Source organism: Pezoporus occidentalis, unplaced genomic scaffold, assembly GCF_034315485.1.
Source record: "Pezoporus occidentalis ecotype Australia unplaced genomic scaffold, CSIRO_AGI_Poc_V1 ctg8, whole genome shotgun sequence".
Lineage (NCBI taxonomy): Eukaryota > Metazoa > Chordata > Aves > Psittaciformes > Psittacidae > Pezoporus > Pezoporus occidentalis.
The window spans coordinates 2,606,163-2,629,304 of record NW_026916158.1 but is presented as its reverse complement, the minus strand read 5'-3'; the positions used below and the strand labels follow the sequence as shown (position 1 = coordinate 2,629,304).

The window sequence follows — 23,142 nt, the reverse complement described above, 5'->3', positions numbered from 1 at the left end:
CCTTTTGTCAGGTCACATTATCAGACTGGTGAATGTGGTTCATGAAGATAGTATTATGCTTGGATTTCAAACTGTGAAGAAAATGCATCCAAGCAATATGCCAAAATGGAAACTTAGGCTCTGCCAGAGGGGTGTGCTGCTCATTGCCCTCATGAGGAAGGCCAGATCCAGCACCTACCACTATAATACATCTTACTGAAAAGGTCTGTTTCCCAGCGAGGCTGGGGATTTCATTAGCTCTGGCTTTGTCAGTGGTGCTGTTTACTGCTTTTTCCTTGAGACTGTGGTGGCACTGGAGCTGCCTCCAAAGAGACTGGCTTGCACAAGGTAGCCAAGATCTTCCTGCCTGTGCTTGGCCAGCAAGCCACAGTGAAGACAGCTGAGAACAGGCAGCTTCCCTTGGGCAGCGCATGAACACTGTCCTCGTATCACAGTGCAGGGCAATGTCCAAAGCATGGGAAGGAAGAGGGTGTGAGGGTGCAGGTACATGCAGTGGGTGCCAGCAAGGGTAAGGGGGACCACTGGCTATCAGGGCTACCCCAGCCTCAGGCTGAGCCTCCAGGTGCTGGCAGGGACTGCGGCAATGTGCTGCATTGTATTGGCTCCATATCACAAAGCCAGTGGCAACAGCTCCTTCCACAGCCATGGCACCTTCCAGGACCATGGAAGGACCCACACACCAGGGAGTGTGCCAGCCCACAGGAGACAGCGTGACCTTGCTGTCCCTGGGCTGTCCTGGTTCTCTAGGCTCAAAGACCTGCTCTGCCCCTTGGCACAGATAGAAGCACCCTCTCACCTCCTGCCTGCCAGCAAGGCCAAAATTAGCCTCCCCTGCCTGTGTGCCGGGTAGAAGAGCCACAATTGCATCTCAGAACAGCATTATTGTACTCCACAAGCCCTATCTTATCAGGGAAGGGAAAATGGGACTTTGACGAATTGCCTCTGTCACAGCTGCAGCCGGGGTAAGCACATGATTTTCGGTAATCGCCCACCCTGGCCACTATTGTTCCCGGTCCCGGTGCTGTGCTGGGCAGGATCCGGGCAGCCGCAACCCTCCCCGGGTCAAAAGAGCATAGGGGCCCCAGCCACGCTCCCTGTGGCTGTGCCCCTACATTGTGTTTGCAGGTGGGGATGCAGCTAAAGCTAGATTGATCCCTTTATCAGGAGCCTTCAAGGGCTGATAAGGTGACATCATCCACCAGGAGCAAGGACTTGAACTCTTTTGCAAGGGTAGATGGTTATCAGCAGGCTCTGGCAGGGTTCTTCAGCCCTGCAGCTGGAAGCAGAGTCAGCCTCGGAGCCTCTGACAGGATAGGAAGGGTTTGTTTTGCTTTGCACAATGGCTGCTCAGATCCTGTCCAACAGCAGTGCAGAGAGCACTTCAAAGCCACTCAGTTTCATGGTTTGATGGCACAGGAGACCCAGTGTGGCCAGTGGCCATCGTCCCCCTGGGATGTGTAGGCAGTTGAAACAGGAGATGCATTGTTCCCAGTCCTGAGGCAAAGAGCATCACTGCCTGAAGAGCTTATGTCATCTCACTGGGAAGCCCAAAAGCAGCCCATGAGCCCCTCTCTGCCTGCAGAGCAGGGGAGGAGAGCTGATCACTCCTGCCATCTCTCCATTCTTCACTGCTGCAAGGCCGCCTGGGGACCCTCAGGGCTGGGAGGGCCAAAAGAACCTCCTGAGGGACTCCAGGTACCCCACAAACCACACCCTGTGGCACAGCAGGGAGCAGTGGGTGCTTGGCTCACCTTTGCTGCAAGCCATAGGGCAGGAGAAGATCCAAAAAACAACTGTAATGGCATCAGAACAGCCAGAACAAGCCCACAGTGATGTCAAGTGGAGGAAGCCTGCCCGGCCCGCTCGGTTCACCAAGTAACAGCAAAGGGACCATGCTGGGTGCATGCAGCCAGCCTCATCGTGTGACTGCTTGTACAATGTGTGGCTGCAGCAGGACTGGCTGGGCAGCAGTGCTGGGAACGCTCCAGTGTGCTCTGCACTGGGAAGAGCTCTTCATGCCCCCACATGGCTGTGGTTGCTGTGGGATGATCTCCATCAGAGGTACCGGTGGCAGAGGTAGCTCCTCAAATAGCCCAGCAGAAGCAGCCAGTGAAGGCTACAGGGAGCTGGCAGAGAGGTTATAGCAAACCACGCTGCACAGATGTGCAACACCTGCCCAGTGTTACGGTGCTTTGTGCTGTGTTTTGCTCTGCTGCCAGATCCTGCTTCCCTAGGCAGCACAAAGCGAAGCACTGCAAGTGTCATGACAGTCCAACCAAAGCTGCTGCTGTTCTGACTCCTGCACTTCTCCCTGTGCCTACAGCTCAGCCCCCCGCCCTTCCAGAGCCATCAGCATGAAAACAAAGGGGAAAAAATCCACGTGGACTGAGTACAAGACCTGAAAGGGCTGGGACCACTGATCTCCCCTACTGCACCCCAGGGCAAAGAGTAAGTGCAGCCACTGCAGAGCTGCAAACCACAGTAATGTGTGATGTACCCAAGTCCCAGGCCCCCCTGCACAGCTTCTCCTTTCAGTTGGGTCCCTGCACCCTGAACTAACACCATCACACCCCCTCACAGCTCCCATCATGGGACCCCAGACCAGAAGGGAGCAGGACACAGCACCTGTCCTGCTGTTGCCTGAAGTTTGGCTGTTAATGACAGGACTCCAAAGCAGCCCAAATGACAGGACCTGTTAACAGGGCTGTCTATGACAGGACCCCAAAGCAGCCCAAATGACAGGACCTGTTAACAGGGCTGTCTATGACAGGACCCCAAAGCAGCCCAAAGCAGCATAGGCTCACCTCTGAGCAGGGAGGCATAAGGTGACCTCCTGCAGCGAGCCCTGCCGCTCCCAGTGGCCACAGCCCTGGGTGCTTCCTGAGCCTGAGGGGCTGCCCTGGCCCGTCTCCCTGAACTCCTCTCATCATTCATCCAAGCCCTGCTGCCCAAAATAGCACACAATGATTTCCACAGTTAATTTAGGCCTCCTCTGAGCCTGCAGGCTGTAATCTGAACTTTTCTCTGCCAGCTTCATTTCAGAGCTCCCTGTGCTTGTGCTCTGAGATGCAGCAGAGGCACTTGTCCTTCCCTCTGCCGCCCTGATGGTACGCACCCCGTTACGTCCCCTCTTTGGAACAGGATACCTTTTCAGAGGCTCACCTCCATCCTACCTATGTAGCTCTGGATGTTTTGGGGGATGCCCGGCTCTGTACACACACCAGCATTGCACAGATTCACTTGCAGCCCTTGCCCTGGCAGTTCCCACACAGTGTTATGCTCCCAGGAACAGCCTCCTCTATGTCTGGAGCTAATCCTGCTCCCAGCCCTGCCATATGGACACACTCTCGTCCCTGTCCCCACCATTCTAGCATGTAATATAAGCTGTCACTCTGACCCCAGCCACTCAGCAGTGCTAGACCCTTTCAACACATTCCAGTACTAGCTCTGGGATGTTCATACACCCAACTATTATGTATCATTAGGAAATGTTGCGGCCTCACTTTTCTCTGCTCTTCCAGATCATTTAAAGTAAGATTTCTCCCATCAGTGTGTAAGTGAAGGACTTATAGGATGGAGTAGGCCAGGTTCCCTGTTGCAGAGAACTGCAGACACTGCTGCCACTGTGCACTGTGCGACAGGCGCACATGCTGGCTGTGCCCTGCCGGCTCAGGAGATCCTGGCTCATGACGACATCCTCCTGTGCTTTAGAAAGCAGCTGAGGTGCCCACCCCACCGTCTGCAGCGGGGACTTTTGTTTCACTTTGGGTTATCTTATCGCCATAGGAAAGGCAATACAGCAGAAGAATTTCCTTTCCTTTATATTTCCAGCCTTTCCATTGTCTGGCGTCTGGGTTTCTGAGCTTCGCCACTCAGCAGTTCACTCGGACCCTTGGAAACATGAATGCAGGCACTTCTTATCAGCAGGAGCTCTGCAAAGGCTCCTTTTGCTGCTGCAGGCAGACCAGGCAGGGTCTGACCACCCCAGGGCCCCATCCTCACCCTGCTAAGCCTCACCCTGTTAAGGAGCTGTGCATTTTCCACTGCCTAAAGCAGGTTCCCGCTCAGCCATTCACCTGGAGTGATGGCCATGCCAGGCAGCAGTGCCTGATGAGGTTTGACCATGGCATTAAAAAAACATGGTCTCTTGTTTCTTTCTTCCTCTGGTTTATTCATCCAGAGCAATGCCCAGAGACCAGGGCAGGACGCATGCCATTGGGAAGGAGAGTTAGCTACAAGCCACCAGCACCTTGGAAAAGACTGTAGGAGACACCATTAGCCCAGGGCTATACCAAAGGCTCTTTTCCTGATGTACTCCTTGTAGAAGCCACCACCACCCATCCTGGGGCAAAGAGCTAAGCTCAGCTGCAGAGAGCAAACTGGCCCCATTTGTCCTCCTCATTGCTCTCCTGTGCGGGAAGCTCTTCTCCTCCCCTGTGCTCTGTAACACAGAGGAGCAGGAGAGCACCAGGCAGGTCCCCAAGTTCCCATCCTAAACCCTCTTGCTCATCAGAGTGTCCAGGCCACCCAGGGCTCCCTTCCCAGCATCCTGGGCCTGGGGCATCTGGGCACAGCACAGCATGTGGATTTGACAGTTACAGACAAAGTTAGAGATAAAGCAGCACTTTATGTTCAACAAACCCATCAGTGTGGGCTGTGGGGTCCTGGGATCCCCATGCTGCAGCCTCACCACTGCAGGTGCTGCCCAAGGCACAGTGAATGCAAACTGACTGCTCCCTCCTGACCTTTGTGTGGTCTCCTGTTTCTGCAGCTTCCACTGGTCTGCACCGCACACATTTTGAAGCACACAATCATCCCAGGGTATGAAATTCGTCTCCTCAGCACAGGAATTGGCAGCACTCTCCTTTACAGCAGCAGGCACCTGCCAGGCAGACCAAGAGCAGTGGGTCAGTCCCCCACATGCAGCACTTAAGACATTTATAACCTTCCCAATGGGTGTCTGTCTCACTGGTGTCTGGCTAGTGTTAAGCAGATGGGGATGACCGGGAAGCACAGCAGCAACCAGCAGGAAGTCACAGTGGGGACTGTCCCTACCTCCTGCCTTGCTGGGCAGAGCAGCATGCTTCAAGAGTTTACAAAGCATGACTGGGCAGGGCTTGTAACCCCCGGTGCAGGGGAAAACAGGAGCCCAACCAAAAGAGGAAACTGCTGGGTTTAAACCCAGCCTTAAGGCTGCATATCTCCCACAACCCCCATTACAGGGAGTGCAGTGGGGGATGCAGTGGGGGGAAAAGGGGACTGCCACATCCCTTTGCAGTAGAACAAGGATGAAAAGAGATGCTGAAAGTTGTCACTGCTCCATCCAGCAGTGCTCCAGGCACAACACGGCATGGCAGCACGGGATGGCACCCCAGTGCTTATCACCTGTCCCACGGCAGCCCTGAGGAAGCACCTTCTGTTTGCTTGGTCGGGGGAGAGGGTGCTCGGGGTGGCTTGGAGGGGCAGCAGATCTGAAGGTGCCTGGGCACAGCATGGAGCAAGGCTGGGCAGCAGGGCTGGGTTATCTCCACTGCGTCGTCAGGGTCCCATTGTAAAGAGCAAGGAGCAGGCAGTGGCACAGCTGGGTGTGAGGGAGCCGTGGGCAGCACTGCTTCCAGGCACTGCTCCCACGGGGGCTCAGGATCTGCACCGCCTGTACGGGAAAGGGGAATTGGCTGTTGAATTGAAGGGGAATTGAAACCAGAAAGTGTTTGGTTCTCCCTTTCTCCACAGCAACGCAAGCAAAGCTCAAAGCAGAATGACACTGGGCTCCATTTTCTCACGTGCTTCCCTCCCTGCCCAGGCAACATGAGGACAGGGCTCAGGAGCACATGGGGTGGTGATCAAGTGAGACATGGAGTACATTAAGAGAGGGAGAATCCCTTTTCCCTGGGATCCCACAGCAACGGTTCCTGAGCATCCCCCTGAGGTGCCATAAGCAGAGCTGGTGCTGAGAGTCACTAAGCAGAGACAGGTCTTGCTAAAACCCTGCAAACCCCTAGGCGAAGCTCAGGCTGGTTCATCAGTGCCAGCAACACAAAGGAGCTCTGCAGAGGATTCCAGCTTCTTTTTGCTGTGTGCAGGCTGCAAAAGCCTGGCTGGCCTGACGGAACTTCCCATCAGGACATGATGTTTCTGTTTCTTTGCCTCAGCTGCTGACTCCGGAGTGACATGGGACTGTGGAGTGGGACATTCCCAGGAAGGCAACCCAAGCCTGCTCCACCCAGCAAGTGCAGTCTTTTTGCCCTGACACCACCCGTAGGACAGGCCCTTTTCCCGCAGCCACAGCAGGAGAAAACACTGGGGCAGAGTTCTTCTGACTCGGGAGCAGTTTCTTTTCCTCTCGTCCTCACCATGACCTCTCTTTATGTCCCAGGATGTCTTGGGCACCTCAGGCATGTGTCTCTGAGAGGGTACACTCTGGGGCACCCTGGGGAGCTGCTCCCAGAAGCCCAATGATCCTTTTCCCCAATATTTTTGCTGCAAAAGAAAGATGTAAAAAAGAAAAATAAATAAAACCACCCCAGGAAAAAAGCTGGACTAGATCCAGCATGGAGAGGGTGACAGAGCACAGTGCTGCTCCTCACAGACATGCAGGTAGAGAAACCTACTGGTGCCAGGCAGTGGTGCCAGGCTCACGGCAGCAGGGAAGAAGCTGTGAATAGTGGGGCTTGCTGCTTACATTAAAGCACTGGCGCTTCGGGACAGCCACGAGATTGCTGCTCAACTGCAACAGAAGCAGCCCGAGCCGGCCTGGAGCCCCGCCTCACTCACCCGGGCACGGGCTCTTCCCGCAGGGTGATGCTCCCGACCGCGTTCTTGCCAGGCTGGCTGGGAACAGCCCGTTCCTGTGCACAGGGCAGGGTGCGTGGGGGGGGGCCCTGCACCTCTCTGGGGTCCCTGAACGGGACCGGACCCAGCTGTGCCGCCCCGCCTGAGCTGCAGGGCTGCTCTCCCAGCGCCTTGGAAAGGCCGGCCCCTAACGGCGGGAGGGCAGGATTTCATCCTCCTCCGGAGAAGGAACGACGTGGTTTTGGACCAGGCAGCGACAGCAGAGCTGGAGGGATGCACGCGTGGCAGCCCCGTGCTGCAGTCATCGTCCCAGAGGTCTTTGAGCTGAGACATCAGGAAAAAACCAGACGCACCCGACCCTGACAGCGTGCTCCGTAGTGGGGTGACGGGCAAGAGCCTCTCGTCTAGTGCTGCAGCGTTAAAGAGCCACAGCACCCCACAGCAGAGAAGTCAGTGAGTGCATCCTGGCATCCCCTTCACTTGCTCACACGAGATGCTCCCATTTTCAGGGACAGAGTAAAACAATACTGCTCTCCCCCCAAACAGGCACTGCAAAACGCATTTTCTAGTAGAGGGATGGCCTAGGCAGCAGCTCTGATGTGCAATGCCAAGTCCTGTGTGTGAAGGCCAGCCCCAGCCTTGTGAACCTCAGGGGCAGAAATGGGGCCAGTGTTGCACCAGGATGACCTGCACTGAAACCTTCTTTCAGCCAACAGCAGCATCCTGAGTGGGAAAAGCTCTTGGGAGAAAGTAAGACTATCAGAAAATAGCATAGAAACTCTGAAAACGTACCAGTCTTGCCCCTTTTCTGGTAATAAAACTCCACTGATGAGTAGGCAGACAAAAAGAGAGAGAAGGGCCACTGTACCACCACCAAGAGGACTCCTCCAAAATCCATTCCTTTCACAGCAGCTTCTCTGCAGGACCACATCAGCTACAGTTCAGAGTAAAAAGACCTTTGAGTGAGCTCGAGACAGCCTGGAGCTCACTCTGGCTCCAGCCTTTTCAGGGGCAGCCATGAACAGGCTGCAAGCAAGGCTGGCATACATGTGAGATGTAGAGATGCTGTGATGGTGAACCTATGCCTTGATATGACAAGCTAGCCTCCATGCTCTACAGCGCATCCTGTGTGCCTTGGCAGTATCCTGTGCATTGCTCTGGGATGGACCTGTCCAAATGGGACTCTAGATCTGCCTGCAGCAGCAGGGACTGTCACTGTGTGGGGTGGATGTCTTAATGTACACACTGCAGCAGGGCAGAGCGATGCCATCTGGAGCCAGGCTGCCAAAATCCTCTACGTCCCCCTGTCCTCCCTGGGCCCAGCATCCCAGAGCAGCAGGCAGGTGTGTGGCCCATGGCCACCACAGAGGTGAGGCAGGGTGCCCACCTGGATGTCAGGCTGGCTGGCAAGCAGCCCCCCAAAGGTGTTGCAGATGTGGTTCAGGAAGCTATACAGGATGCAGGACAGCTACCTGCCACCAGCCATCCCCAGGCAGCTGCCAAGCAGGTTGGACTTCCAACCCAAACCACTCTGTGATTCTGTTGCAGATATCAGTGCAGCAGGCAACTGCATCAGCCAGGAAAAGAACTATCTGCATTAGAAAGAAAAGCCCCCTATAAGGAAGGCACACTGCTGGGGTGCCACAGGTGCTGCAGATCCTGAAGAACAGACTGGAGCTGGTTGCAGCCTGCACACCCACTCCACATGCACAAGGCACTTTTAAGTAAACAGCACTCAAAAATGGAACTTGCCTTCTGTAGAAAGCAGTGGGAGTAGCAGAGCAGCTCATTCAACAGGTGGCCGGGGCACAGCACAATGTCTCCTTTGTGCAGGCTCCTCACAAAACCAGAGTCCTCACATTGCCTCATGCCTGCCAGCTGCTCTTATGCACCGCACTAGGCTGTCAACACAGCCCAGCTGGCATTTCCCAGCAAGGGTAGGGCAAGGCAGATGCTGTTCAGCAACAGACCAAACCACCAGAGGAAAGCATTAATTTAACCATGGTCTTCACCTATTACCTTGTTTGCCCACTGCTCAGTAGCAGCATAAGATATTAACAAGCTTTTAGGTCCACAACTCTTGCTTATGGTCCTCCTCCTATTGAGGCAAGAGTCCTTCAGCACAGCAAGGAACAGCTTACAATTCACAAAACTGAGCAAACATTATTTGCTCGGTTGTATTTACATTATCCTCTATTCACTCACACACACTGCAAGTGGTTTGGCAGGTCTTGTGGCCAAAGGTTTCTGCAAGCAACAAGCAGAGTTGTCTCAAATCTCAGGCCCTGGAGATTTGTTAACTCCCTACATTTGTAAGGGTCTATACCAGGACACAGCCTATCCAGCAAGATTCATGGAGACCCAGCTGGCAGGAAGGGGCAGAGAATGCAAAAGAAGAAAACTCAGGTACATGTGACATGAGCCAAGAATTCGAGATGCTTTGAAAGAAGAAAAGCAGAACAGAAAAAATATTTTAGTACTTCAATAAAGGATAGCCCAACTTCAGTTTGACAGGTAATAGCTTCCCACAGGACAGGACAAAAAGAAATGGGCACTTCTGAGCAGTCAGGCCCCTAAAGTATTGTAAGGGACAAAAGCAGAAACTGTCTCTCCAAGGTGGGTGGGGAAGCCCGATCAGAGACTATTTGGGTAGGGCACAACCTCTTCAGGAAAAAAGGCAAAGACCACCTTCCCCAGGAGAACCAGATTAAACAGTCTCTCCTGCAAATCTACTTTCTGCCATGGTAAACTGACTTAAAACACCAATGACCATATTCATTCAGTATAAGTATGCCTTAGCTGTACAGGTGGCAGGGAAATAGCTTCCCTCCAGTGATGTAATTAAGAGCTTGAGTAGGGACTTCAGGGGAAGCAGAAGCCAAGGTGAGAGCTCAGTGTGAGGGTGCTGAGGCACTGACACAGGTTGCCCAGAGAAGCTGTGGCTGCTCCATCCCTGGCAGTGTTCAAGGCCAGGTAGGTTGGGGTTTTGAGCAACCTGGTCTATTGGAAGGTGTCCCTGCCTGTAGTAGGGGGGTTGGAACTGGATGAGCTTTAAGGTTCCTTCCAACCCTCCACATGCATAGTGCAAACTGGCTGTACAGTACAAGCACACAAAGGGTCACAAAGTCAAAACCAGCTTGGTCACACATCCCACATCTGCTGTGGCTTTGCTCAGCAGTTGCTTTCATCTTTCCATCCACACTTAGGGACTGAAAAGTACAAAATTACAAGACAGCAATCCCTTTTTTAGTATCAGAGACCAGCATCATCTGTTATCTTGCTCCACTACCTCAAAACAAAGCACGATTTGTCTTTGTGAGCCTTTCCAGTCCTATTATTACTCCCTGCGTGCTGGACTAGGAATGAACACCACTCACCAAGTGCACATTTTCTCAGCAGGGTAACCAAGGAGTAAATCTCACTTAAGTCTGACCCAAAGTAAGTACAGTCCTTTGAGAGTCAAATACTAATTAGTTTCAGAGACAGTTAAAATATACTGTTACGACATTTCTGTGACCAGGTTAGTGCAACAGAACATGACACCATATAGGAAGTAAAAATCTCAAATATATTTAAGGACAAATTAGCACCAGATTGTTGGCCAGCCACACAGAGCTTGTGCTTTAAAATACCAACAGAAAGTCACACAGAAAAACAACTGACACCAGCTCAGTGTGAAGGACATAAAAGCAGCATTTTCCTTGCATGGTATACCATGCTCTGCTTTAAGATGGGAAAAAGGGAGTGGTTTCAGTACCGGATTGCATGGAATAGGGCTTGCATAGCAGAGAAGGAAGAGGTCAATAGAGATCCTTTACTGTGTTTTTCACCAGATTGAAGTACTCTGTCAAATCAACAAGCTTCAAAAGAATAATCAGCAACAGTGCCACAAAGTGTAACAAACATCACTCACTGAAATTCAATGTTCCAAAATTTTAGTCAGTTTTACAGGTCTTGCCTTGATCCCAGCTGCTTACAAAATACATCCTTTAAGGAAGGAAAAAACATTCCCACACAGTTCCATCTGCTCCCATTGAAAGGATGTTTCAGCAGCAAGCAAACACCTGGGCTGGCTTCCAGATAACACTAACAGCCAGGTCTCTTTTGCCCTCAGAAGGGGTGAGCTCAACTAGCAGAGCCCAGTCTCATCCCCTGCTCAGGACAATCCATAGCAGGTGAGCTATCAGTGCCCACTTATCCTTTTCTCACCCGCCTCAGTTCAGGCCTGTATACAGCACAGTGCCTGCCCTAGAAAGGCCAGACACCAGTGGCACAGCTAAGCCTCCAGGTGCTTAGTGATCCTGCGGATTTTCTCCTTCTTGTTCCTGTTTCCATGTTTCTTCCACGGCTTTCCTACGACATTCCCAGGATTGGATGTAGTCACAGGCAAAAGGCCACCACTGGGCCGGTATCCCATTGCAGCCCGGACCCCTTTCACAAGGGCACGAACGTTTTCCTGGAAGAGAAGACAATCACCAGTGACCATGAGAAGATACCTAACCACACGGAACTGTGACACGTTAATAAAACCAGATACAGACAAGCTCAAACCCATCAAGACCTGCTCAGCCCCACCTCCAGAGCTGCAGGAAAGGTCACATCAACACAGCTGAGTTAAAGCCTGCCAACACGCTCCAGTTTTGTCTGCAGCTATGCCTCACTGTGCCAAGTCCTCAGTGTCTACCGCTGCAAGCACAAGAGCATTGACGAGACACTGAGCTCCGACAGACATGAGCTATGGCACCAGGACTGAGTCTCACAGTCTCTGCTTTGCACACAACAAATTGGCTTTGCAAATAAATCTGGTGTGTGTGAAAAGCCAGAGACTAAAATAACTTGCTTGAAGTCTGGAGTGTGGGTAGCACTGTCGTGGTTCTCAGCTCACGCCAGCACTTTGGGCAGCCAGAGTATGGTAATTCGAAAAATTCTCTTCAGGCCATGGTTTTTGAAACAGCTCCTGGGGTTTTTTTGAAGAGAGCCTGAATTCTTTATTTCAAAATGCTTGGCTGTCTTTAGCTGTGCTGAAAGAAATACTGCTCATATCCAGCTAACCAAACAGAATGGATCATGTTATTTATGACCCATCTTCCTCACTATGAAACACCCTGTTATGATCTCTGCCAGGTACGTAGACTTAATCAGTTCTGGATTTGACATTTCAAGTCACTAACAATTTTTTCTGTAGTGTACAGGCAAAACAGATCCCTGTGGAACCTAACAAAAAACATACAAGTTAAAAAAAAAATAAATCCCATTTTCCATTTCAAGATTTCTCAATTATATCAGTTTGTGTTCTTTTCATCTAATTTAAGGTTTTGAGCCAAAACAACCATATAGTACTAAATCAGTTGTCTTTAAGAAGCTTATCACATCCCCTAAATGCGTCATCTCAAGAAAGGAAAGTTAGTTTGAAGGACCTGTTAGTCCAAAACTATGTTCCTGCTAGGTTGCTGTGTCACACCACCCTCCTTCCTTGTGCCTCCTTCCAGACACTCTCCCGTTTGCTCAAGATCGATGTCAGGCCCATGATGACAGCTGTCACCCTGCTGACCTTTTAAAAAAGATCAACTATGTGTTCCTCATTAGCTATCTTTCAGTCACCCAAGACACTCCCAGTCACTTAGGGGATAATAAAAACAACAGAGAGGTCTTGGGTAGAAATTACATGCAGCATAACACACCTTTAACTCAACCCAGCACCCTTCCATCCTCAAAGCTGTATGTTTTCCAGTAACTATGGCATGCCAGTGCTGCAGCAAGAACTAGAATAAGTCTCCTCCAGAATTTACCTGGTGGAAAAATGTTTTATCCACCACATTTTCAATTTGTTTTGCTTTGGTATTCTTCTCAGGCTTCACCTGTCCATTGGCCTGCACAGTTCTGCTCTCTGGGCACCTTTGATGCTGGTGCTGAAAATCATTAGGGTCAATGCCAGGAGGTGGATGGCAATATAACAGCTTCCCCTGTGAAAGCAATGAGATACAGTTATTACAACAAAAAAAAAAAAAACAACAAAAACCTCAGAGATACACAGAGGAAAGAAGACAACACCAAACCCAAGAAGGGCCCTGGAAGTCCGGGCACTCACACCAGCTGATTATCGGTACACTTTATTTCTCCTTCCAGGCAACAACTGGCTCAACTTCTAAGTTAAAGTACCATTCCACCTCTACTTCAAAGCACCATTTCCAGCTGCGATGTCCAGCTACAAACAGTATAGTGCAAAACTCTGAGGAGTACTGGAGGCTCCTATTAAGAAATACCCAACAAAAAGTTGCTAAGAGGTGCTGCAGAAGCATGCAGCATTACAACACCACAGTCCTTAGTGCCAAACACAGGTCCAACTATACAATACGGATTTCCTGAATATCTCCTGCCTGTTTTAGAGGCACAATTTATTTAGCTGGCACCGTATTTTTAAGCAATCATCTTTTTAATATTAAGCAGCTCAAAAAGTTCCATTTATTCTTTTAAAACATAAAGATAGCCCAATTTAAAGAATATTTTGATATATGGTGATTTTATTCAGAGAAATAGAATTAATTTTACTGTGCTCCTCAGGCTCTAGTGAAACCTTCAATTCAACTCCTAGGAGGAGAGAAAACCCAGATGCAGAAAGCACTTACACTGACATAGTCTTTTAACACATATCGAGCTGATCTTGGCTGGTCTGGCTGTCCATGAGCTGTCATAAAGCCTCTCATATCTGTAAACCAAATCCAAAGTACACTCTGTGTCAGTACAACCAGAGAATTAGCAATGTTGTTCTCTGCTGCCTAACTGCATATTTGTATCCTTTCTCAAAAACAACTCACCAAAAAAAAAAAAAAAACCCCCCCAAAACCCATTAGACAGAAGCTTCTGTTGAGGAAAGCAGGCAAAAAAAGAGAACCTGCTGACTGTAGAGGTACTGCAGAAGCATCCTAACCTGAAATCTCTCTACAGCTCAGTTTTTAAGGCCAGAGAAGATTGACTGCCTCAGAGAATCAAACAAGGGAGATAGTCCTTCACTGTATTCTTCAAAATCTAATTCAAGACAGAGTTGATAAAAGGTATCTAAAAGGATGAGAGCACCGCACTGCCTAGGCTGGCAGGGCACTTCAACATCCTCAACACAATCGCATCACCTGTCTGACAAAACTGGCAAAGCACCACTGAAACAAACACGTAAGATTAGCTGTTACCAAAGGTCCTTCCCAAGAGGAGGGCAAGTCTTAATGGGGACTTGCATTCAATGTGCAACAAATCTGAGTTGGGCCTAACTTTAAATAGTTCTAAGGACCATGCGTGCAGCATAGGCAATAGGCTTTGAAGGGATCATCACTCACATCCATACGCTGTTAGCAGCTCTTCAGCTGTTGGCTTTCGATCTGGATCCTCATCTTCCCTTGGCCTTATGATATTTATTCCATAGGTTGCTTCTAAAATGTTTCGTGGGATATGCTGGCAAACGTAATAAGCTAGTGAAGGAAACCACCTGGTTGATTTTCAGCTACACAAACAATCTTGCCCCAGTCATTCCAAGAGCATACATGAAGAATGACTTTCAGGTTTTGTTGCAAACCAGAACAACAATGTCAGTCTGACAAGACAAACTTGAAATGGTGAAACACCACCACCACAGGGCTGTTTTATCCAATGTGTGTCCCCACCACCCTCAACACATGAGCATGTGTGCCCCTAGCAGGGCTGGAACATGCTAAATTGCATACTCCAGATCCAGCGCTTGCAGACACTCTCACAAACCCACACAAAGGATATTAGAGAAACAGGTGGGACATGGTCCCTCATCTGATCTATAGGCAGAATTCCAGAACAAATCATTTCTGCCTTGGTAGAGATGAAAGATGGCATCACCAGACCAGGGCAATCACAAAGACACAGGCCAGGTTCCACATACAGAGTCTACACAATAAATAACCAATTAGTTCACCAAAGCAAGTCAGTGTCCATGGAGGAAAAAGTAACAAAAAAGTCAAATGCACAGAAGAAACATGGATGCAAACTCAAATAAGCAGAAATTCTACTAACACAGATATCTGCCCTGCTGGCCGCAGCCACTGAATTAAGGAAATAATAGAATCATAGAATGATTAGGGTTGGAAAGGACTTTAAGATCATCTACTTCCAACCCCCATGCAATGGGCAGGGAAACCTCACACTAAACCATGTCGCCCAAGGCTCTGTCCAACCTAGCCTTGAACACTGCCAGGGATAGAGCATCTACCACTCTTGTGGTTTAAGCCCAGCCAGTTAACTCAGAACCACACAGCTGCTTGCTTACTTCCCCCTCCTTCTTCCCCCAGCTGCCAGAGGGATGGGGAGGAGAATCAAAAGAATGTAACTCCCACAGGCTGAGATAAGAACAGTCCAGTAACTAAGGTATAACACAAACCACTGCTGCTACCATCAATAATAATAATAAGGGAAATAACATGGGAAGAGAGTACAACCGCTCACCACCCACTGACCGATACCCACCCCAACCTGAGCAGCGATCTGAGCCTTCCAGGTAACTCCCCCAGTTTATATACTGGGCATGATGTGCTGTGGTATTGAATACCCCTTTGGCTAGTTTGGGTCAGGTGTCCTGTCTCTGCTTCCTCCTGGCTTCCCCTCCTCCCTGGCAGAGCATGAGACTCAGAAAGTCCTTGGTCAGAGTAAACATTACCGAGCAGCAACTAAAAACATTGGTGTTATCAGCGCTGTTCCCAGGCTGAAAGTCAAAAAACCAGCACTGTACCAGCTACCAAGAAGGAGAAAAATTAGTGCTACTGCTGAACCCAGGACAACCACTTCTCTGGCCAACCTCTTCCAGTGCCTCATCACCCTCACAGTAAAGAACTTCCTTATATCCAACCTGAACTTCCCCTGTTTAAGAAATCTGATGTGAAGGACAGCAGCACTTCCAAAGTTCATAAATAAGGTGTCCAGATGGGGGCAGCAAGATCTTCAGCTCTCCAATCTGATGGGAGAGAAGAAAGCACTCCAGAAACCTTTAGACCTTTTGAAACATGTAGGAAATTGCACAAGTACAAATCCCACAATGCTCATTATAGCACTGGAGTTGCCACCTCAAAATTAAATTTGATCAATATGAAAAAAAGCAGCATAACTACACTTACTCACAGCAATGACTGAACAAGGAGGACAGTTTGAAAGCTTGACCTCAAGCTATGCAGAGGAGCATTCACTTTTCAGAGGTGGTGTTGAAAAAAACAGAGCTAAACTACCTAAATAAAATCAGGAGATGGGATATACTTCCCACTGCAGAGCAGCTTTCAAGAGCAACTCTCAGACTGTAGCAAGAGTTTGGAAGCAAGAACTAAAATTCCAAAACCATATACATCAAGCCCACCCCTCTCCAACTTACTCTGCTTGGCAGAGTTCAAGTTGGCAAACAGGGTTCTCAGTGAGTGCACATGGTTGCAACTAATTCATAATGAAGCTCTCTTCCACTGGGGAAAAAAGAAGTAATAAGAAATTCAATGCTCTTTGTTAGCAATACCTGAAAGTGTTTTGTATGACCTGGTGTAGCAGACACTGACACCTTCTTATTTCCAAGGATTGTGTTGATGGTTGAACTTTTGCCAACATTAGGGTAACCCACCTAGACAATAAAGAAGTGGAATGGTAACAGTGACATCAGGCAGGGCAATGCCAGAAGACTGGCAGAGCTCTGACACAAAAGTACTTTAATAAAACATACTAAAAAATGTAAGGCAAGCAGTGGGGAACACTGAGCTTTAAGAACTTCAGAATTAAACTTTGTACAAAACTCTTAGTAATTTGTGCTTGCTAATCTTTTTACCCTTACAGGAAGCCAAGCTACAGGATGAATTTTTCCCATGGAAGGCATATGGAATTAAAATTTAGATTAAGTAAGTTCCATTTAAGCACAAAGTCCAACTCACCAGCCCAACATTTACTTCCCTATCCTTCACCCTTGGTCCATTGTGCATGGTTTTGAATATCTCCAGCAGCTCATTTCTCTGCACCAGATGGCTGAAGTTCCTGATGTTCTTGTTCTGCTCCTGCACTATATGCTGCACTTCAGCACCATCAGTCCTGCTTTCCATACTCTCTGGAGCAATAGCATTTACTTTGTCCCCACCTTCATCTTCAGAACAGGTTTTCCAGTCCTCCTCCTCATCATCATCTTCACAGTCCTCATATTCACCACTACTGTCATCATCACTAACCAGAACTTGGTTTACAGTTTGCAAAGAGTTGCTTGGGGATGTACTTTCTGCACTATCTTGTTCTGTTTCACCTTTTTCTTGAATGGAGCCTTCATCCTCAGAATCACTCAGGTCTTCTGCTACATCTTCAGCATTTAGTTCCTATGTGAATAGTATTTCACAGGTGAAATGCAAAGACAATGCTAAGTCTTGCTGCTGACTGCAACCGCTGCAGCGCAGTCCATTGTGTTTCCATCAGCCAGATCCCAAGGACTGACAATTCACTACTTAAATCACAGAATTTTTTTAGGGATCTTAAGTAAGACATAAAAACAATTAGCCTGTTTGAGTGGAATGACGAAAGTACGCTAAGAGAGACTGTTAGCTTCATTGTGAAGTTGTTAGGGGTTTCTCTCCAGAAGCACAACTGAATGCATGCACACCCACAATACCCATACACACAGCAGCAGCAGAGCACAGCAAATAGTTTTTTTAAATTATCCAATGTTCTCAGTAAGAGGAATTAATACCATTTTTTTTCTGAAATGTCAGAACACAAAGTCATTTTTTTTCAGGTCTAAACATTTCATTAAAATGATTTCAAGCTTTTTCAGTCTAACTCTTCATATTTCTTCCCTGAAAATTGCAAACAGTTCACATTCAAAAAGAAAGACCTTTTCATAACAATAGTATTTTGACTTTTCTTTCTGAAAAAGAAAGCACAACCAACACTTTGAATCAACCTGTAACAAGATTTTATCCAAGGGCTGTAAACCAGCTGAACAGACTAGTTATTTTTGGAGAGAGATATGGGATATTCTACAGCTGAGTAGCAATGGCTGTAACCAAAACCTGAAAGTGGCATATATTGATAACATGTTAACTTGGGGCAGCAACAGTTTGTTCCAGTGGGCAAAGAAAGGCCATCAAGTATTTTAGGCTCTCTAGGAAACACCTCCTCTCCCTGGGAGAGAAAGATCCTGTGTGCAGATACATTCCTCACAGCATCCCTCTTGCAAAGGATTCCAGTTCTTTCAACAAGTCAAGGGTTTGCAAACAGATCTACAAGGCATGTTTCTGTAGCTATTCAGCAGCAACCTCAAGGAACAGTTACATTTAGTTCAGCATTACTTATTCAGTCATAAACCTTGAGAGAGAAATCGTAAGCACTACAGTGACCAAAGGGTGTACCATTTTGTTCACTATTTTACTGTACTCACTTTTGGTCTGAATCAATCATTATATTACTGTTTATAGCCACGTCCTTAGAATAATGCTTCCCTGAGACAAGGGCTGTGACTTTCCTAGAAAGGTAATCAGGTATATCACAAGCATAACTGCAAAGGAAGTTATCAGAGGGAGTCAGCACACACCCAGTTTGAACTGGTCACCCAGAGTACCTTTTCTTCTCCAGACAGCCATTTGCACTCTGCCAAAGCTGACCAGAACACCACCTTAACACCCTCTTTCTCAAAGAACTGTGCCCAGGCAGCCCGCTGCTCCTCACTCAGCAAATCTGCTTTGTTTATCAGGATCATGTTCTCCTTGTCATTGCTGACTTCCTTAACATAACTTTCCTGAAGAAAACAAGAGAAAGATCAGTTTGTACTCTGGTTTAGACTCCTCCTCCCCCTAAGGTGATATAAGGGTAGCAAGGCAAGCTACACCATCCAGCTCCACACCAGCTGACAGCTAAGCTTACTGTACCCTGGGCTAGATGGAGCTGGTGTTGAGCAGACAGCTTACAAGAACAAATCAGAGCATGGAACTACAGCAATAGGGGCTGTTTCTGGCCACCTGTGCCAACACCTTGTCTGCTTAGAGCTATGACAAGATATTAATCAGCACCTCACAGCAGGAACTCCTGAGATCAATTATTTGAACAATTTCGTTAACTCACTGATGCACAGTGTTCTAATTACTACAAAGTTGTCACTTCAATAATTACTGATTCTCCAATTTCAGAGCAGTAATCCTTACCCATTTTTATTCCACCATGCTTTTAAATAGGACAGTTCCTTTAAGTGTGGACACATCTAGTGAGTAATGAGAAGCAAAGTAATATCTGCAATTTAGTATCTGCAGAACTCCCTCTAAATCCTGAACACTCCATGTGAAATACCAAAAAACACTGAAGAAATATAATTTGATGCCAGAATACTTGCATAAATAAATAAGACATCCAGTTAGGCACAACAGAAGAACAGCTTCAACGTGGATGAATGTATTAAAAATAAATCACACAAACTATAAGAAATAAAATGAAGACAATATTCAAGAAAGTGATTTACTTACCAGATCTTGGCATCTAAACAGAAGGGGGTTTCTGGCATCTACTATCTGGACTACAATATCACTGCAAAAATAAAAGAAAGCCATATAAACTTTTCCCCTCCTTTTGAAAAAAAGAGTAGTTTAACTACAGGCACTTCCACTAGAAGTCTCCAGGCAGATAATTTTGGTTGCCACATGCTCATTCTATTTTCTTTGACAGTGATTTCTGCTAACTCAGGACAGCTTCAGAACATCACGGGGTGAACGAAAGAATTTCAAGCCTCACTAGGCAGTTGATTACATATAAAAAATAAAATAAATAAACATAAAATCAATACATTCCCAAGGGAGCAATTTAATAAGCCACATTGGTACAAAGAGGTACTGAACAGTTACAGAAATTCCAAGATGAACATGAGAGAAAGCTGACACCATGGTAGTGAGATGAGATATTGAGAAGTTACTGAGTCACACTCCTGGGAGCTCATCTGAAGCAAACACAAGAAAAGGCTGACAACAGATCAAATTATCTGGCAAGGTGAAAGACTGGAAAACTTTTGTTTGATTCTGAGACAACATTCTCACTCTACACAAAATAAAAAGCTTCAACAAGAGCAGAAAGGCACTAATAACATATTCCAGCTCCCTCTAAACACACAATATACACACTGCACATAACGATACCCTATAGTGGATGCTCCTGACCCAGCTCTGTACCAGCCAAAGGCCCAGCAGCACCCAGTACAAAGCCACCTCTGTGAAAGGACCAGCTTACCATGACCTCACTGGTGAAGTATTTTTCAATTTTAGGAAAATCAGATGAGATGATCTCAAACTTAATTACTAGCGAAATTAAATGCCCCAGTTGGATTAACAAAGCAGATAGCACTCTTATTGTATTATAGGTCTGCAGAGCAAACAAAGCTACTTCTGTGATATGACAGGCTTTTGCCTTTTGTGCACTGCTGCAATTTTTCTGTATGGCAAGAAGCCAAGGACAAAAAGGCTCCTTCTTTCTTAACATTACTTTAGTTGATCTCCTTTGCCACCTGTCCCTAGACGTTAGGCTGCAGCTGTGTGGCTGACAAAGAGGGGAAAGGGTTAACTTGGCTGAAGACCTCAAAGACACATTCTCAGAAGAGGCCAAGAGCAGCATCATCTGAAGAACCATCACAGACTCCAGCGAACCGCCTGCAGTATCACAGTGCTGAGGGCAAGCATGAGCCACTAAGCAGCCACCCTTCTTCACATCACTTTGTGATCACTTTAAAACAAAATCACTTCAGTGCTGATAGAAAAATGTTACTGACTGTAATTGCTCTTCCTGGGCTCAGACACCTGAAGTTTGACTCAGAAGCTTTAATTCAGGGAAACACATTAAACATCACTTTTAAAAAGCAGAGAGAGATATACTTTACCTTCTTTCAATGACTCTCCAAAGCTGACGCCAAAATTCCAAGTTGCGTTCAAATGGGGTTAGAATTAACTTTTTTTCTTCCTCAAGGCTAAGGTAAAACAGAGAAAAGACATCCTATTTGGCCCATGTCAGGCAATAAGCACACCACCAGTTCTTTCCTATATCCAGAAGCTTTTAGTTTCAAGGATAGTTCATAGTTTAGTTTCAGGAGTCAAATCAGACTCATATATAGGTACTATTTCTGCCAGTTTGCAAACAGATTAGCACCTAGGTAAACTGCAGTCAGTGACACTGGTTCAGCAGCAACACAATGGCTCCTCATCATGCCAAAGGAGAAGTGGTAATTTATGGAAAGAACAAAAACTCATCAAAAGTTTGCCCATGGAATGTCAGAGCCACAATAATAAAACAGAGAAGGTATCCCAAATGTCAGCAGTTCAATCGAATATCACCTGGAAAATCTGGGGATGGTACCTGAAATGGCTCTATGCAACCCTTGAGCTGCTGTTACCACCAGCTGAACAACTCTACTCAGGACAAGAGTAGGTTTGCTCACAGGGTGTGAGCAGATACCGTCTAATTCTCCAGGACCAGCACAAGCTGGCACGGGCTGGCAGCACTGCACCCTATTAAGGGCAGCACTGTTGCTCTTAGAGGACACATTCACCACTACCCCACTGCACAGGCAGAAGCAGAACATCACACTCCACCCTGAAGAATTGTAACTGTAAACAGTGTAAGAACATGCACACACAAGAGCTTTGCAGAGCTCACCACAAATATATGTCTGGACTGTGGCTAGGATTTCCAGCCTTTCTGAAGAAGTACAGTGAACTACTGATGAATTAACTACTGGCCTAGCAAGGATAAGTACAAGCCACTGCTTCCCGTGTCTCCAAATGCCAGCTACTTAGGCAGACACAAGCAGCATACTCACTGGGCAAGCTGTCGCCTCCATTCGAGAAAGCTCTCCCTCTCAGCTTGCTGCAAGGCCTCTGCACTGGTTGTCTGATCCCAGCGTGGCCTGTAACAAGCATATTTTGGAGTGGTCAGAAGTAACAGTTACACCAGTTTCACTGCTGGAAACATCTATAAAGAATGCAGGCACCACACATTCAGCTATGCTGAGATGGTTAGAGCTCAGATGCAGTGCATTTGCTTTAGCAGCTTTAAGTACACCTTTTAAACTTGTTCCTTCTAAACATCACTAGCTGTTAAGACACTACCCTACGCACACCAGATCTCAAAAAGCTGCTTTTTCAAGCTAAGATTTTCAAAGCATTTAAGATGGAAGATGCACGTCTCTGCCTAGCATACACAGAGCTCTGGAAAGGTTTACTAGGTGGCCTGGTTGCACCAGCTCCAAAAGTGCCAGGCTCTGCACAGAAAACCCACACAATCAGGACAGACAGCCTAGTGCTGGCAGCACCCACAGGGCACGCAGGCACCCGCGCTTCAGGTTACAGCAGGCTCATGCAGGTTAGGCAGTGGCTTCCCCAAAAACAGGGTACTGGCAAAGCTGCGCACTGTCCACATGCTCGCAGGCATTGTGCGACTGAACCCACTCAGCAGAAGGGGATCCAGGCCCAGCCCCACGGGACTCACCTCCGCGGGATGCGCAGGAACTGCTGGTTCTCCTCATGCAGCTGCCGGACGTGCTGGGCCTCCTGTGCCGTGAGCAGGCCGTTGCGGCTCTGGGCAGACACGATCTGGATGTTCAGACGCTCTGCAGGAAGGGACAGACAATTATCCAAAGGCAGCTGTCCCCATCCCTGCCCGCCACCCCTCAGCCCGGGCTCAGGACCCCATCCCCCACCCCGACAACGCCGTTGCCAGCCCCAACCCCAGCCATGCTCCCACTCCCCATCCCCGGGTTCCCCTTCCCAGCTCCTGGATCTTTGCCCCAGCCCCAAAGTACCCCCCCGCTGCCCAGGACCCGGCCCGGCTCCTCACCGGCCACGAAGCGGGTGCCGGCCAGCTCGGCCGTGGCCAAGAACTCCTCCAGCGGGCTCTGCTCGGGAGCCGACCGCAGGTCCGGGCCGCGCTCACCGCACACCTCGCTGGCGTGTAGCTGCCGGGACAAGACGCCGAAGTCAGCCCCGGGCCTCCTGGTCCCCCGCCGCGCCCGACCCCCATCCTCCCCGCCCTACCCATGAGGAGGCGCCGCGGCGTTCCAACCCGCGCTGCCGCTGCAGGGAGCGGCCAAGACCCACGCTCCGTTTCTTGCCCATGCCGCCGCCGGTAGACGGAAGTTCCGGTCCCCGCCGGGCTCCTCCGCCGCTCCCCGCCTCCCGCGGAACAGCGTTCCAGGCAGCCGCGTTCCGGGACGGCCCCGTGCTCCCTGCGCCAGCCGCCGGGCGGCGCCACGGCACCGGCACCACCGCCCACTGACCGGCCCCCGGGGTGTCCTTGCTCAACGTGGCGCTGCGCCGGTCCATCCCAACCACCGGCACACGGCCGCACGCTGCGCTGCCCGGC

The 23,142-nt window shown here is 48.8% G+C and overlaps 1 protein-coding gene across 1 annotated transcript; it reads right to left on the bottom strand.

The window, feature by feature from the left end:
* Nucleotides 1–10,585: 10,585 nt before the first annotated feature.
* LSG1 (large 60S subunit nuclear export GTPase 1) lies at nucleotides 10,586–22,952 on the bottom strand. The gene is made up of 14 exons (XM_062603385.1): nucleotides 22,815–22,952; nucleotides 22,618–22,735; nucleotides 22,270–22,390; nucleotides 21,602–21,688; nucleotides 20,666–20,752; nucleotides 19,269–19,329; nucleotides 18,374–18,550; nucleotides 16,707–17,135; nucleotides 16,301–16,402; nucleotides 14,545–14,697; nucleotides 14,121–14,235; nucleotides 13,419–13,498; nucleotides 12,582–12,755; nucleotides 10,586–11,248 (listed from the first exon to the last, which is right to left on the bottom strand). Exons 1-14 carry the CDS (start codon nucleotides 22,893–22,895, stop codon nucleotides 11,069–11,071), a joined length of 1,965 nt encoding a protein of 654 aa, XP_062459369.1. The 5' UTR covers nucleotides 22,896–22,952; the 3' UTR covers nucleotides 10,586–11,068.
* Between the last annotated feature and the right edge of the window lie 190 nt (nucleotides 22,953–23,142).

Coding starts and splice junctions, on each gene's coding strand:
- LSG1 (XM_062603385.1), bottom strand. CDS start 22,895: ATGGGCAAGAAACGGAGCGTGGGTCTTGGCCGCTCCCTGCAGCGGCAG. Junction 21,689..22,269: donor TTCCTGCGCATCCCGCGGAG/GTGAGTCCCGTG, acceptor TGCTTGTTACAG/GCCACGCTGGGATCAGACAA. Junction 18,551..19,268: donor TGTTTAGATGCCAAGATCTG/GTAAGTAAATCA, acceptor TGTTTTCTTCAG/GAAAGTTATGTTAAGGAAGT.